The sequence below is a fragment of the Talaromyces rugulosus genome, chromosome V (assembly GCF_013368755.1).
Source record: "Talaromyces rugulosus chromosome V, complete sequence".
NCBI classification, from domain to species: Eukaryota; Fungi; Ascomycota; class Eurotiomycetes; order Eurotiales; family Trichocomaceae; genus Talaromyces; species Talaromyces rugulosus.
The window spans coordinates 3,054,329-3,069,800 of record NC_049565.1 but is presented as its reverse complement, the minus strand read 5'-3'; the positions used below and the strand labels follow the sequence as shown (position 1 = coordinate 3,069,800).

The following is a 15,472-nucleotide window of genomic DNA, read 5'->3' as shown; positions in this document are numbered from 1 at the left end:
GTGGGTTGGGGTATGCGATCCTACAATACTTCACACAATTTTGATTCAATATATGTATTTTTATTTTAATACCACTTGGAAAAGACATGTATAATCGCCAGCCTCCAATCCATTTCAAGACATTATGTTTAACATGTATCGAATGAATTCAATATCGATTGTTAAATTGCATTCGTAAGATCATTTTATTATTATAAACACATGGTATATCTGAAGTCTCCATAAAAACGCCGTAGAACATGCTCCGTTATCCAACCAAAAACTGTATACTACAACACTAGCCTCGAACTGGCAGAATCTTTGATGCAAGAACTTCTTGTCGACATAGCGGGCATTCGGGCTTTTCGCGAACCCAGTCTCGTATGCATGTCCAGCAAAATACGTGACCACAGGTAGTCACACTAGGATCCTTAAACAGCTCGAGACACAATGTGCATTTCTGATTTTGCCCTTCTGGAATCCATGCTACCGCAGACGGGTTTTCGGAAAGATCATACCGAGGAGTACTCGCGTTGAGGGTGGGAATCGACGGCGGGTTTTGGATTGATGAGAGTGAGGTCTCTCCCTTTTGTTGCTCAACTGGCGCGGCTTGGGCACTAGAATCTCGCTCTTCTTGAAACGATTTTATTGTTTTTCGTAGATGGATTATGCCTTGTATGGTCATTTGTAGGACTAGAAGGACGCCGAGCACTTCGTAGCCCACCCGCTGTTCGCTTTCGTCTATCCGCTTCGTGAAGATATATCGCAGGCCCCAGATTCGTTTTGACAGGTGATAATAGGCGCCCGTGAAATAGAAGGTCGCTAAACTTAGGGCGTACATAGGAGACGGCGAAGTCAAGGAGTCGAGGTGTTCAAGGATATATTCCTGGACTCGCAGTGAGTTCCAAAAAGATGGTTTCTTCGAATTATTCTCCGTGCTAAATGAGGATCCCTGAGTCGCTGCTTTCACTTGTTGCCTGGCGATACTTCGTTCTAACCTGGCGCGAAGCTTGCGGCGCAGTGACGGGAGCGAATGGCTAAACATCCAGGGGATCAACACACTGCTAACGATATAACCAAGTCGTCGCGCAAGCGAAGGGAGCTGCAATGTGTCATTTTCGAGCTGTACAACATCGCAATATTCTTCCCCCAAGGTGCGATTCCCAATGAGCGTTGTTAGGGAAAAGTATAGCAGTTCGGTCAAGTTCTTGATGGTATCTGCATTTCCGTGCGCGAACCGGGCTCCCTTGAGAGCTCGGACGACCGATTGCGCCTGGTTCGTCAGATTGGCTGTGGCGAAAGAATCCTTTTCATGAGAGCGAATGATATCCGGAGACGTTGCGAAGGGGAAGAAATGCGTTGTCGGAGCAGACGCGCTGGCTATCGGAGACTGCTTGGAGGAGGGCTCGGAGCTCCCCATGACGTCGTCGGGCATCTTTCTTCAAGTTCGTTATGAGACGACTGCTACCTAGAAGTATGTAGCCTGGCCTAGCAGTGGTTTCATAGAGCAGAGAACAAGTTGTGTGAAAAGTACGTTCCTCACATTGAGCTTGCGTCTTGGAATACGATTCCGACGGATACTCTCCATTGCCCGACTTGCCTCGGCACGGATCAGATGGGAGTCTATACCCAAAGTGGCAATTCACTTGTCCCTGTCACACGTGACTCCCCGATAACCTTCAGTGCACAGACCAGGCCAGCGATTAGTTTACATCTGTCTAGATGATGGATCATTGCTTCTCACGCTGTTGATATTCGCATTCCCTCCCTTTCGGTTCGCAACGCTCTGATGGCTATCTGCTTTCCGTCTGCAGTCCCTCTTTTCTTGTGATTGTCTTGTTGTTTGCGTCCCGTTGCATTGACAATCGCATTGCTGTCATCTGTCATCTCTGTCGTCAAAGTGAGGTGATTGCGCTGGCTGCTTTATGAGACCATGGCAGGCAGAGGACGATTCGAATCGCCAACGGATATAGATGACTTCAGTATCCTTTTCCCTCTGCCATTCCGGGTTGCCATTCTCCTTGTGGCAGGTAAGCACACGACCATGCCTGTGTGTCAGGGGAAATCACACTAAACTGTTACACAACTATAGGCTTTTGGGGATGGGGAATCAACTTACACTATCTGTCAAAGACAAACATTGTATGTCACCTACCCACGCGCTTTTTGTAATTTTAATTTTACTTAAACGCTCACTGACTCTTTAGGACGTTCCGGGCTTAATTCGTTATCCGTCTCGACAGTCACCTCACCAGATTACACATTATCTTTCGACGTATCGTTTAGCGACACTTCTCTCGATTCCGTTGGGCGTTTTTTTGGTTTTATTTTGGATCGTAACACGTGCAACCCCACAACTAGTACTTCTCTGGGAGGTCATTCCGCAGACCTACATCTTTCTCATGCTGGTCCTTGTACTCTTCCCTTTTCATCGCCAGTCCTCAAATGGACGACATCGACTTATTACTTCTCTTCGACGGATTAGCATTGGGGGGTTGGCAGAGGCACAGGATGGAAAATTTGGTGACATACTCCTGGCCGATGCGCTCACGAGCTACGCCAAAGTTTTTGGAGAAATTTATATAAACTACTGCTTGTTCTTCTCCCGCACCGTCTCAAGTACGGGAAAGGCTGATCGCAAATGCGGGGCGCCATTTATCGTCCCTTTGCTCATTGCCATTCCTTATGCGATTCGGTTTCGGCAGTGCATGATAGAGTTCGGCCGAGTGCGACGCGCTGGCGATGGCTGGGGTGGACAACATCTGGCAAACTCCATTAAGTACTCGACGGCTTTTCCAGTGATAATATTCAGCAATTTGGAGCGCAACTACAGCTCCACGTCATCTCATATATTGAGTGAAACCGCTGTGTCAAGGTTGTGGTATGTCACCTTTCATCAATCACAGCCGTTCTTTTTTCTCCTTTCCCTCTCAGCTAACAAACTACATATTGTAGGGCGCTCTTTTGCTTCATCAACTCTGCCTATTCTTTCTATTGGGATGTTACCAAAGATTGGGACTTGACCTTGTTAACACAGGAGAACCGAGTTCGACGACGTGATCATCCGTTTGGACTACGTCGACTACGAACATTTCCTCGAAAAGAATTATACTATGGCGTGATCGCCATTGATCTTGTCTTGCGATTCACTTGGCTCTCTCGTCTGTCTTCCCGCTTAGACAGAGTCAACAACGTCGAGAGCGGCATCTTTTTGCTGATGCTCCTTGAAATTACTCGCCGATGGATATGGGTTTTTTTCCGTATAGAGACCGAATGGGGTGAGTTTACATTGTTCTTTATAACCCAGTTTCCCTCCCCTCAGAAGTTGCTAATTCCGTTTTTTTTTTTGTTTAATAGTCCGGTCAAATCGGGGCCCAGCCCCAGATGATATATTACTCGGCGATTTCGACGGAAAACTTGACGACGATTAGAAGAAACTTAAGTATGACAACCGGTTATATTAAACTCCGCATTTGATCTAGTAATGGTTTTATTTTGTTTCACTTTTTGCTTACACGGCTCTTGTACAATGTATTCACCTATACGGCGTTGCTTTGTTTTTATTTTTTTTTCGATGTTATTAGATCTATATCCTAGATAGGTTCATTGAACCATGTACATATACAAATTAATCCATGCTGAAAAAAAAAGATAATCACGAAACATGCTCGCTGCCAACTATTATAGAACTACGAAGCACATATATAGTTGACACATTTCCATCCAAAATTGTATACTTTCGTTTTTTTGTATATAACTATATGCTAAAAAGAGGTGTAATATGACAATCATTATGTACAGAGCAGCTTGCAACAAACAGCCTGTATGCCTACCTGGAAAAAAAAAGCCGAGATTTAGAACACCTGAACGAGATGTGAAAAAAGAAAAAGAAAACAAAAACAAAAACGCCAGCCGTTGAAAACCGCAAAAATAGAATTTCTTGTTCAAGTGACAAGGACGGATGATGTGTTGTTTATATGATAACATAGCATATCAAAAAAAAAAAAGGTTGAGCAAGCAGTGGTGTATTACAAGTGGAGGATAAGGGAGAAATTCCATGAATAAAAAGCGAGTTGTATATAACTCATTGAGATTGATTGTGATCATGAGGCGGTGCAGGCGAGTGACTGTCAAAAAGATCCTCGAGGTAGGCACTCGGTGCCCTACCCTGGGGCGGAACATTTAGATTCAGAGTGCTGGTGGATGCGCCCACATGGTTGGACGAGCGAGTCCTCTCGTGGCCACGGCTTGGAGGCAATGAAGGAGACCCGGGCGGACTGCGCCCGAGGTTGATTTGGCTTTGGCTTGGTCCTAGAGTTGTATTCCCAGCGGCGTAGTAGCCGGAGGGCAGATAAGCCGATGCTCTATTCATGGATTGATGACTTCCAGCACCTGCCGTTGGCGAAAAGAACAAATTGCTTTGAGAGGCCGAGTGCATGGTTGTAGAATAGTGGCTCTGGCGATTATCTGGCTTGGCAAGCTTCTCCATGTTCATCGAAGTTCCCCTGGTTTCGCGACGAGATTTGCGACGGGTCGAATGACGCCGGGATTTCCTCTTGTTGCGCAGCAGGGCCTTGTTCTCGGATTGCGCGAGTTCGTAGGCTGCGCGGCGAACGGAGCGGTTGATCGACCACGCAACCATGGCCCGCCATGCCAGCAGGGAGAAGGCGATGAATCCCAGAGCGGCGCCAACGCCAATAAAAACGGTACCCTCGGGGACATTGGACTGCTTCATATACGGCGCATTTGATGTTGGAGGGACGGTAGCTGTGGGAATCGGGATGGAAGTCGTCGAGTCTGTTATTCTCGGCAGACCTGTGCCTGTCGATGTCGATTCCGCGGAGGTCGTCGAGGTCGTAAGTCCCGGAAGATCGGTATCTTGACCATTGGCCTGGCTTGAGACCATCAGAATCGCAAAGAGGAAGTAAGCTGGTTGGAAAACCAGCCAGTTGCGAAGGATATGCATTGCAGAGCAGGGTCGCCGGGGGGCGTATGTGTCACAAGTATTCCGGTAGTGAAATGTGCTACCCCGATCAATCCAACTTAGCTGGGATATGAATATGTATTATCACAGCCCCGACATCCCCCTGGGTTCTTTGAGGCGATTGGTGAAGTCCCCGCTTCCGGAGTAGAATGTAATGCTTAGTCGGATAGCGATTTGAGGCTGCAAGTACCGAGAGACGACAGCGGTCTATTCTGGGAGGTTCTTCGCGTTCTGCCGCGCTAACAATGAATAGAATCGCCTAGAACAGAGAGACAGATAAAACGAAGGAAGAATATTAACAGCGAGTGGACTGCAAAAAAGAAAGAATAGTGTCGCAAAAGGTCGTCAACGTGAACAATGAATGTTTGGTCGGTTTAGAGGGGCGAGGCTTGTCTCAGGCGAAGTGAAGAGCCTAAGACATTAGTTGTTGGCTAGCAACCAGCGCCCCTGTCCCGATCTGGCACGCTGATCACGGGACCGCGTTATATTTAGCCTTTACTCGCGATATATTGACGAGACTATTTTTATAGAGATATATTTTTTGTTGAATGCAGCTACGATTTTCACCTGGAATCCCGCTATTTTTGTATGCTTACAGACAGATATCAGTCAAGAACAATCATACTAACAAGTTGACGTCTTGACAACTAAAACAAGTCACTCAAATAAATCCGGAAATATTCAAAATCGTAATAATTGCAGAAAGTCAAAGCACGGGAATAACTGGCTATGTGCGTAAAATACAGGTCATCATCAATGACATATCACAGCTGCTTCTTCTGTCCAGGCGTGGTGTCCTTTTCAAAAGCAGCGTACGAGACTTCCAGGCTCAAGAGAGCCGAGATACCGACATACAGGATTCCAACGAGAACAAAGAGAGCGATAGCTCCCATGAAGATGCCTGTTCAACGGGCTCGGTTAATAAAAGCCCGTCAAGGGAACAACGAAACAAACTAACCTGGACTGAAAAATTGGTATTTATCAAAGAGAGATTGGTTGCTGTCCGCGTTTTCCTGTCGAGCAAATTCTCCAAAGTCGCGTTTTAGGTCCTGGTGAAGGTATTCCTGGTCTTTGATATCATCGCTGTTGTAAGTTACCGAAGTGCTCTCTCCCTCTTCAGACTCCCGAGGTGAGGTGGTGTACACGAGGGAGTATTTGGAAGATGGGATTCGATCAATGATATCGGAGAGGAATCCATCTACACAATAAATATCAGCATCGAATATGCAAGATGTCAAAAAAGGCCCAAACATACCGTTATCAGAAAGCTGCTGGGCACGCTGGTCCCGCAAAGGCAGGGCCGGAAACGTCACATAAATCACTCTGGGGCCTTTTCCAAAATCCGAAGGGTAAGAACCAGCTGAAGAAATGGCTTTTGTTAGTGCCTGTGTAAACATCTTATCATTTCACTGCGAACCCAACTCACTTGATGCGTCGATTTCGGTCACTTCTGCGCCACACTCATCCCTTAGCCCATTCCCAATAGCCAAGGGGTCCAGGACACCTGCGACCTCTGTGACCGTGACATTAGATCGTATGGCCTTGTCCTTTCCTAGCACCTTTTCCCGAAGACGAGGAGCAGCTCGGCGGCCCGAATAGTCGGCAGCGTGCACGCCGGGCTGCGACGCGACGATGTAGTAGTCCGAGGGACAGGTCTTTAATTTCTCCCAGACATCGCTCAGAAGAGAAGTAGCCGATTTGAGGCTTGACGAGGATGAGGGGAAGCTATCGAGCTCATTTCGTTAGCGATGCAACTTGCGCGTGGAAGTGTGGAAGGAGCGCTACTACTCACTCTGACGTCGAAAGGAGCACAAAGGGGGATGTATCCGTAAAGCCTTCCACCGCCACAGCGCCGAGCGCTAGTAGCAGTAATTGTCTCGGATTCATATTAATGCTGTCTGTGAAGCGATATTCCCGCAGCAGGTGAAGGTTGATGTTACTTACTGAGCTGGCGGGTCACGGCGACGGGAAGCCTTGGCATGGGGAAGCTCCCGCTAAGGATTTTCCGATAAATAATTATGCATGCCGCAAAAAAAATTAATATGATTGTCATTCAATAATACCAACCCCAAAATTACTTTGAGAGGGAGAAAAAATTGCTTATTACACAATGGGACCGCCTGTGAAACGACGCAAGGTGACCAGCGCCACTGAAGAGATCAATTTCGATCCTACAGCCAGACATGATTTCCTCACAGGCTTTCACAAGCGCAAGCAACAGCGCATAAAAGACGCCCAGGAATACGCAGAAAAGAAAGCTCGCGAGGAAAAGAGAGAGGATCGCAAGAAGGTATGGTATTTTTTTTGTGTTGTATATGGGAGTTGGTCACAGGAATGCTAATATTTTTTTGTCAATAGATTCGCGAGAACAGAGCGGCAGAGATCCAAGAGGCGTTGGAGGCATCTAAGAAAATACTCCAGCAAGCCCGCGGTAGTGATTCAGGTTCGGGGAGTGATGGTGAAAGCGAAGACGAATGGGAAGGATTCGAAGAACCGATTCCAGTCGACTACGAGGCGGAGTATATTGATGAAGACAAATACACGACCGTTACCGTGGAGGAGATGGGCACTACGAGAAACGACTTTCAGAGCAACAAAGAATATTCTCCGACTGGTGACGATGTCGATCACAAGGCTACTAGCAGTAGTACCGAGAAAAGTGATAAGCCGGCCAAGCCTCGTCAGAAAGCAAACAGCGAAAAGAAGAGGAAGAAGAAGTTTCGCTACGAATCAAAAGCAGAGCGCAAGGTCACCCAGAGAAAGGAAAGGATGAGCAATCGAAAACATGCAAAATCGCGACAAGACAGTTGAGGGGTTCAAAAATAAGCATAGCAGACAATATTGGTGCAACGCCGTTACGATAATAAAAAGCCGACACCTTGGACATAAGGGCAGAACTTGGAAAAAGACTTCATTAGCTAACAGTGCGAAGAGAAGGAATCCTTCTTTCTGGCAATAACACATGGATATTTCGAAACAGGCGGAACTCGGCACATGTGGCTTATGTAGAGGCATTATTTAAACATTGCTAATCGAAACCTCCAGATCGTGCAATTCCTTCTGCAGGTCGGTGTATTTCTTGGCCATCTCCTCGTATTTGCTTTCCCACTGGGTGTTGGATGATTCCAAAGCCTGGACCTTGCGCTCGTAGTGGCCCGCCTTGACATCGGTTTGACGGAGCCTATGATTAGTTTTTTGTTAGCTGTTGTCCTGCTTTCTTTTCTTTTCTTTTTTTGCCAGGGGGGATAAGTACTTTTCATTGGTCTCGCGCAGGTTCTTATCGGCTTCTTCAGCCTCCTCCTCGAGAAGCTGGAGGCGTCTCTGCAAAGCCTCGTTCTGGGTATCATGTTGAGCGCTGACATCGGCCTTGTCCTTGAATTCCTTCATGTTGCCTTCGATCTTTTCCACCTCGCCTTCGAGGAGTTGGTTGCGGTGTGTCAAGGAAGTGATCTCCTGCTCCTTGGCCAGGTTCTCCTGCTCCAGAGTCTTGACCTTGGCCTTGAGCTCTTCGACAGTCGCATGGGCCTCATCCGCCTCGATGCGGAGAGAGTTCATTTTCTGCACACAGAATGATTAGCCATGTTGCAATTCACAACACCCTCCTGCCGTATTTCCGGACGGCATCGATTCGGATCAGTGACGCTGGCAGGCACCGAGCTGGAGCTACCCCGCCGCCATCAGGGGCTATGCTGAGGGGTGACCGGAATGGAATACGCACTTCTCTGATCTTATCCATTTTGGCTGGGTCGGTACGACGATGCGGTGGTGTATGAGGAGGGAGACAGCTGGGCGAGAGCGAGCGAGCAGGGGTTCAAGCAACGCAGCGATGAAATATAAGATGTCTGGGGTTGAGAAAGTGTTGTTGGCCCATTGGAAAAGTGGACGCACCAAACTGACTAAGACAGGCGCCTTCCCCTCCCGCACAGGGGCCAAGCCAGCCCGACCCGGCAGAGAAAGGCGGTGGAGCCCTGCAGCGCTGCTGATCGGCCCGTCTCCACGGGCAACCGCCCCCCCGTCAACAAAAGTATCCATCACGCCCACCGCCTGTTGTAAACTCAACCACCCACCCCTCAGCCGATGATCAAGCCACGATAAGAACATGCTCGCTCTACGCGATCAGGAGAATCTGGTGCACACGCACCAGACCACCGCCGCCGGGAAGCCCCTGAACCAGGGCGTGCGCCCGCTGCAGCCAAAGACTCCGGGAGCCCGGGCTTCAAACAAGGTCCCGTTGAACGACGAGAACAATGCAACGGCATTCGGGAAGAGGACTATGAAAGGAAATGGAGGGGGGAACACTCAGCAGTCGAGCAAGGATGCCTTCGTCACGCCGCTGGGTAAGTGGCCTTGATTGCACGAGGTTCGAAATGGCAGGACTGACGCGCTCTCGATGAGGTGTAGGGCCACGCAACCGGGCTCCTTTGGGCATGAAGACGACGAATGCCAAAGCCACTGCTTTTCAGACACCCGGGCTTCAGCCAGACAACCTAAAGACACAAAAAACAAATCGCAAAGGCTCCAGCCTGAAAAAAGCCAAGAAGATTGAACCTTTGATCCAGCAAAGCGAGCCACAGACTGTCAGCAAGCCCGAGGAGGAGGACGTGCGAGACGTTGAATATGCTCCTCCCAAGCCGAAAGGTAAGAACTCTTCTTACGTGCTAACCTCCAAGAGACTGAGAATTGACATTACAAACAGAGCTCTCTGACGACCCAGAGGATATTACCTACGACACCACTTTCCCGCAATTCAAGGGACGCAACATGGTACGAGGATGGGAAAAGATCTACTTGCATGGCGACATCGGCGAGGACGGCCTGACTGATCGTCAACGCAAGTTCAAGCAAAGTTCGATCTCTTACGACAAAATGGTCGACGAAATGATCCAGAAACAAGTCGAGGATTTGGACTGCTGGGATGAGTTTGATCTACAGCCACGCAAATCTGAGCCCATCAAAGGCAATGAGAAGAAAGCTCCCGCTAAAAGCGTTTCCACGATGAAGGCACGAAACGCTGCCGCTGCTCTCTCTCACACCAGGAGCTCATCCAGGGTCGAAAACAAAAAGCCGCCTGTGCCTACCAAGGCCAAAGCGCCAATTTCCCAACTGATGCCAAAGAGGAGAACACCTACTCCAACAAATCCGTCGATTGCTGCAGCTAGCTCTCGCACCACTGTCGGCTATTCGAAGGGCAGGAGCGTGTCCTCTACGCTGCAGACCAAAACAGCTCCGGTCAAGGAGAAGCAGGCCCCGAAGAGCATCCTCGATCCAGTAAGGTACATGCAGTTGTACGGAGCCCCACCGGCTGGTAGCGAAATGTGGATGCAGTGCAGGGATGCCGGACTAGTTGCCGACCCCGAAGAAGTTGCAGATGAGAATGATGTTGTCCTTTCTCTGCTGGAAGAAGACGAAGAATCCCGGGACTTTCAGCTGACTCTTTAAACATGGACACAAACAAGAGGCTGACGGGGTGGCTACGGCGTACAAATGAACTTATGCTTATATTGATAGTGGTGAATTAGGTGGAAACGGCTTGGCTTTCGGATTCCGGCACTGGCTTATTGCGGCGTTTTCACGGACTCTGGTTACACTCTGGTTATACAGGACAGCACAGGCTGTATTTGTTTCATGTATTATTACTGTGCAATTGCTATATGATTATCAGTTGAGTCGTTCGCTGTTACACGAACGGCATCGTCCTCGATTGAATGAAATACTTTCGTTTCTCAAACCGGGCTTCTTGAATTAACCAACACATAAGGGCTTCATCAAAATAGAACAGCAGCCCAGCCAGTTCGACAGCTAGTGATACATTTAATTAAATTGTCCGTGCCACTATTGCTGTCAATTGTCAGGGTCTGCAGCTCCGAGGTGGCACGGGCCCACAAGCGCACCTTAATTACCATTGTTTCTTTCCCATCCCATCCACGGGGCACTCCAACTCCCCAGGAACATCAACAGTTAACTGCGAGCAAATGGCGAGGACACACTCAGAGTCCTCTGATGACTTTGAATTCATCGAGACCCCCGCGGCCCCTACAGCAACTCCTGTCCCTGATAACTGTGGAGTCAGGACCACATCGGTAGGTCTGAAGTTTAAATGTACCTCGATGAAGATCACCGTTGTGCTGACCCAATTTTCTCTACTACGTACTACTAGTATCCTGCTATCAAAAATGCCCCCCTCCCAGCCGATTCTGCCGGCAGCGACAGCTTCTCCAACGTGCTCTTGATCACTTTGTTGCTCGGTATCCCCTTTTATCTGGCTCGTCAAGTCTACGGCGGCTTCTACACCACCATCTTCTTCGCTCTGTTCACCAGCATTCCCATATTAGTGGTCTTTTGGACCGTCGCATCGTCGATCTCGCCCCGAAAGAACGAGAAAGCCAAATACCCTGGACGGCCAGTTGAGCACTACCTAAAATTCCACAGCGAACATGATCGTGCTCGGTATCATGGCAAGAGCAAGATTCCCATGGTCACTTTTTACGAGAAATACTTTAACGGCGAAGTCGACTTCAAGGGTGATGCACTTGATGTCTTGGAATTCCGACATGACTGGGCAAGCTTCCGTTTCACCTGGTCTCTTTACAAGCATTTCTTGACCGGCTTCATTCCTGAGATGCTGTTGCACACACGTTCTCAAGGTATATAAAACCTAATATTCCATCTCTAGTATGTTAGCTTACAGGTCTCTCCAGATGAGGAACAGGTCCGTGACCACTATGACCGCGGTGATGATTTCTATGCTTGGTTCTTGGGCCCTCGTATGATCTACACGTCTGGTATCATCAGCGACGTCAACAAGGAAGAAACCCTTGAAGAGCTCCAAGATAACAAGCTTTCTGTTGTCTGTGAGAAGATTGGCCTTAAGCCCGGTGACACCGTCCTGGATCTTGGCTGTGGCTGGGGTACTCTGGCCAAATTTGCTTCTGTTCATTACGGTGCTCAAGTAACCGGTATTACCCTCGGCCGTAACCAGACCAAATGGGGAAACAATGGTCTCCACAAGTCCGGCGTTGAAGAGTCCCAGAGCCGCATTCTCTGCATGGACTATCGTGATGCGCCTTATGTGGCTGGCGGCTACAAAAAAATTACCTGCCTGGAAATGGCCGAGCACGTCGGTGTGCGTCATTTCAGCAAGTTCCTCGGCCAGGTCTATGAGATGCTCGATGACGACGGTGTCTTTTTCCTTCAGATTGCGGGTCTGCGTAAGTCGTGGCAGTACGAAGATCTCATTTGGGGTCTTTTCATGAACAAGTATATCTTTCCGGGGGCCGACGCCTCTACACCTTTAGGTTTTGTCGTGGACTCTTTGGAAGGTGCTGGCTTTGAGATCAAGAGTATTGATACTGTCGGCGTCCACTACTCTGCAACTTTGTGGCGCTGGTACCGCAACTGGATGGGCAACCGTGGCAAGGTCGAGGCCAAGTATGGCAAGCGGTGGTTCAGGGTAAGTTGAACCTAGTAGATTTGCGGTTGCCTTTCTTTTCTCTCTCTCTCTCTCTCTCTCTCTCTAACCTTTGACCCGAATAGATCTGGGAGTACTTCTTGGCTTCTTCTACCATCACATCTCGCCAGGGTGGTGCTACCTGCTGGCAGCTCACTCTTGTGAAAAACATCAATTCTACTCACCGTGTCGAGGGCATCAACTCTCAATACGGACTTTCTGGTGCTCGCCAGGCAGCCATCGACACTGTCGGCCATGGCAAGCTGCCTAGCGCTCATATTCCGGAGTGATTCTACCATTCTACAATTCTACTGTGAGGATAAGCATGTCATTAACTTGACTGTTTCTCTTGCATGCAAAAAGATGCCTCAGTTTAACAAAGTGAATCGTGACAGTATATATTATCGCAATAATTGCTTCGAAATAGGTTTCAATGCTTTGAAAGGTCTCAACAATCGTCTCTTCTTTTGAATTCATGTTTCCGGCTCATTATTTTGATTCTTTTCTTTTCTTCTCTTCATTCACTATTTCTTCCCATTTTTATTAAATATAGATTTCTCTTTGATTATACCTTACATAGCATTTCACTTAATGAGAAGACGAACTGTATAACATGAATGAATATTACAAAAGGTGAATACTGTTGACATATGGCTAACTAGTTTGAGATACAATCCCAATAACTATCAAAAAAACCATCACTCTACCCGTTTATACAACTTTGCTCGATCCGTCCCGCTCCCCGACGCATGACTGCAGCAGTCAGCAGCCCCTTGGTGTAAAGTAGACTGGTTGAACGATTGCGCAGAAGCAGGCACATCCAACGCTGGGTTCCTAGTGAAAAAGCCGTCGGGCTTGAGCATCACGCTCACTTTTTCAATGGGCATTACGGGGAAATCCTCGACACGAGGGTTGTGCGTGAGGCCGAAGGCTATTTATTTCGAGGTTAGAATCTTTTATTATTCCCAGAGAAAAGGGAGAGGAAATAGGCTTACTATGCCAAAGGACAACATCCTTGTTCTCAACAGGGTCGTTTCTCGCAACCCACTTTTCAACGCCATCCGAGCTCCGACTTTGATTTGTGAATTCGCCGGCAGCGTACAACTCGTCGTCTTGGTAGTTTGTCACCCAGATCGGCTTTGACGCAAACTCGGCGCGACGGAAATTGAACGAGTTGGGGCCCATGAGGAGCATCTGGGCGGGCGATGTTTGCAGTTTGTATGCAACCGGTTTGTAAGTAATCGGATTGATCACGCTGTCGTTGCGGATCTTGAAGACGCGGTGGCGGTCTACAGAAGTGTTCGCAGTCCCGGATTTCTTCAGGATGGTTTCTTCTGTGACATAGCCGCATCCAAAGGGGTTGGTTTGGTCGTCTTGGGGCATCGGCACGCTGTCTTCGTAATATATTGTGTTCTCGAAGCCGTCGATGGCAGGGTCAATACGGTAGGAAAACATGTGCTGGTGGAATGCTGCCACGACGCCGGGTCCAACATTGGTTCCCCATGGAACTGTCTGTCCATTCTCGTTGTCGAGAGGAGCAGTCGATAGAATGCCCGTGGCTCGGACCTCGAGCTCAATGCCGGCGGCCTGGTCGAAGACGTAGGCAAAAATGTATTCGTAGTTTGACACTGTGCAAATCATTTGCACCACCAACTGGCGGTTGCGCACAGCGGTGGCAGCGCCTGTACGGTAGTTAGTGTGTTTGTGTTGCAGACCGTTGTCCTGCTCGTGAAGGCAGATCACATTCTCTAAATGGACGGGCTCGCCCTTGGAGTCTGTACGCCATCCATCAAAATACTTGATGTGGCCGAGACAGTCGCACCCAAGAGCTAGCTGGTTGGCAGTCACGCCGAATCCAACATCACCAACGTCAAAGGCTTGCTTGCGATGGAACGGTTTGCGAGGGTCTTTTAATTGTCAGCAAAAAATAAAACCAAAAACAAATCATTGTTGACTGGTGACCAGCTTACCTCCGTATGGAACCGTCATTTCACAAAGTGACAGTCTATAAAACAAGTTTCTTCCTTCATATGTGACATTATGAATCACAAGGCCATCGCGAGTGTTGAAGCCAACCCTGAACCGCCACTTTTGCCAACTCACGAGGTTTCCGTCCACACTGAAGGAAGGGCCTTCAGGTTGCTGCACAATATAAGGCTTTAGGTCCGTTCTTAGTGGAGTATCCAAGAGCTCGTGAGCATACTGGATGGTTTTGACTGGCTTCCAAGGCGCCGTACTAGCCATGACCGTGTGGTCAACGCCGGCAGGAAGATAATCCATACGGATGAATTCATGGGTGATTCCGTCAAAGACAGGCGAGAATTTGCATGGTGTGGAGTAATGGTTGTTCTGAGGGTGATCGACGGCGACGACGTACACATAACATTGGAACAACCGCCGGTTTTCATTCGGGTCGTCGGTACCGTAGATCCAGGGGTCGTTGCATACGGTGACACCAGCTGGGAGATTCAGTTTCTCGACCTCTTTTTGTACCTCTGGGTTTTCTAGGCAGAGCTTCTCGATTGCTATCATCTCATCAACGTCGACCGGTCCCTGCAACACAACCAGACGTAAGTAAAACAAAACCTCATTGGTATACCGAGCTCAGTCATAAAAGTACCTGAATATGTTTGGGCAATTCTTTTGCGTAAATAATAGACTGAGTGTCAGCATTCAGCAAGGCTTTGCAAAAAGCCCCCGAGTTCAATCGGTGAAAAAGGGCTTGTAGCACACGCGCCGGCCTTGGAGGCAGCTGTTGGCCCTGTCTCTCGGCTTCGATGTAGGGAATCACATCCTTCTTCAAAGGCTCCTGTACGTCAATGCGCTTGTATCGCAGTGGTTCGCCAGGAAACGCGGCCTCCAGAACTTTCACAGCCAGTTGGATCTCGGAGGGCGTGAGGGGATCAAATGGATGCAGTTGCGCCAGGGTCGCCTGCGAGGACACCTGAGGGGGGGCCGACATGGTTCCTTTTGCGTCTTAGGGTTAGCTTTGTGTGCTATGTGGAAAAAAGGCCAGAATAACACATTGTGAGTAGATAACTTGCGCGAGGGACACAGTTAAA

At 48.6% G+C, this 15,472-nt stretch overlaps 9 protein-coding genes across 9 annotated transcripts; 4 read left to right on the top strand and 5 right to left on the bottom strand.

Moving 5' to 3' along the window:
* Positions 1 to 277: 277 nt before the first annotated feature.
* TRUGW13939_09619 (uncharacterized protein) lies at positions 278 to 1,414 on the bottom strand (the record flags this gene model as incomplete). The annotated part of the gene is made up of 1 exon (XM_035492739.1): positions 278 to 1,414. The coding sequence occupies one exon, from the start codon at positions 1,412 to 1,414 to the stop codon at positions 278 to 280; it is 1,137 nt and encodes a 378-aa protein (XP_035348632.1).
* Positions 1,415 to 1,912: 498 nt separating this feature from the next.
* On the top strand, positions 1,913 to 3,410 carry TRUGW13939_09618 (uncharacterized protein; the record flags this gene model as incomplete). Its single annotated transcript, XM_035492738.1, has 5 exons — positions 1,913 to 2,009; positions 2,072 to 2,121; positions 2,187 to 2,860; positions 2,935 to 3,257; positions 3,337 to 3,410. The coding sequence occupies 5 exons, from the start codon at positions 1,913 to 1,915 to the stop codon at positions 3,408 to 3,410; spliced, it is 1,218 nt and encodes a 405-aa protein (XP_035348631.1).
* Positions 3,411 to 4,063: 653 nt separating this feature from the next.
* TRUGW13939_09617 (uncharacterized protein) lies at positions 4,064 to 4,945 on the bottom strand (the record flags this gene model as incomplete). The annotated part of the gene is made up of 1 exon (XM_035492737.1): positions 4,064 to 4,945. One exon carries the CDS (start codon positions 4,943 to 4,945, stop codon positions 4,064 to 4,066), a length of 882 nt encoding a protein of 293 aa, XP_035348630.1.
* A 782-nt stretch (positions 4,946 to 5,727) lies between these two features.
* TRUGW13939_09616 (uncharacterized protein) lies at positions 5,728 to 6,850 on the bottom strand (the record flags this gene model as incomplete). The annotated part of the gene is made up of 5 exons (XM_035492736.1): positions 5,728 to 5,864; positions 5,922 to 6,161; positions 6,219 to 6,323; positions 6,390 to 6,688; positions 6,756 to 6,850. The coding sequence occupies 5 exons, from the start codon at positions 6,848 to 6,850 to the stop codon at positions 5,728 to 5,730; spliced, it is 876 nt and encodes a 291-aa protein (XP_035348629.1).
* A 223-nt stretch (positions 6,851 to 7,073) lies between these two features.
* On the top strand, positions 7,074 to 7,774 carry TRUGW13939_09615 (uncharacterized protein; the record flags this gene model as incomplete). Its single annotated transcript, XM_035492735.1, has 2 exons — positions 7,074 to 7,253; positions 7,322 to 7,774. The coding sequence occupies 2 exons, from the start codon at positions 7,074 to 7,076 to the stop codon at positions 7,772 to 7,774; spliced, it is 633 nt and encodes a 210-aa protein (XP_035348628.1).
* Positions 7,775 to 7,981: 207 nt separating this feature from the next.
* Positions 7,982 to 8,699, bottom strand: TRUGW13939_09614 (uncharacterized protein; the record flags this gene model as incomplete). Its single annotated transcript, XM_035492734.1, has 3 exons — positions 7,982 to 8,144; positions 8,217 to 8,521; positions 8,682 to 8,699. The coding sequence occupies 3 exons, from the start codon at positions 8,697 to 8,699 to the stop codon at positions 7,982 to 7,984; spliced, it is 486 nt and encodes a 161-aa protein (XP_035348627.1).
* Positions 8,700 to 9,062: 363 nt separating this feature from the next.
* Positions 9,063 to 10,402, top strand: TRUGW13939_09613 (uncharacterized protein; the record flags this gene model as incomplete). The annotated part of the gene is made up of 3 exons (XM_035492733.1): positions 9,063 to 9,300; positions 9,365 to 9,601; positions 9,660 to 10,402. 3 exons carry the CDS (start codon positions 9,063 to 9,065, stop codon positions 10,400 to 10,402), a joined length of 1,218 nt encoding a protein of 405 aa, XP_035348626.1.
* Positions 10,403 to 10,935: 533 nt separating this feature from the next.
* Positions 10,936 to 12,700, top strand: TRUGW13939_09612 (uncharacterized protein; the record flags this gene model as incomplete). The annotated part of the gene is made up of 4 exons (XM_035492732.1): positions 10,936 to 11,043; positions 11,121 to 11,607; positions 11,662 to 12,413; positions 12,497 to 12,700. The coding sequence occupies 4 exons, from the start codon at positions 10,936 to 10,938 to the stop codon at positions 12,698 to 12,700; spliced, it is 1,551 nt and encodes a 516-aa protein (XP_035348625.1).
* Positions 12,701 to 13,108: 408 nt separating this feature from the next.
* TRUGW13939_09611 (uncharacterized protein) lies at positions 13,109 to 15,372 on the bottom strand (the record flags this gene model as incomplete). The annotated part of the gene is made up of 4 exons (XM_035492731.1): positions 13,109 to 13,341; positions 13,406 to 14,317; positions 14,381 to 14,963; positions 15,031 to 15,372. 4 exons carry the CDS (start codon positions 15,370 to 15,372, stop codon positions 13,109 to 13,111), a joined length of 2,070 nt encoding a protein of 689 aa, XP_035348624.1.
* Positions 15,373 to 15,472: the final 100 nt, after the last annotated feature.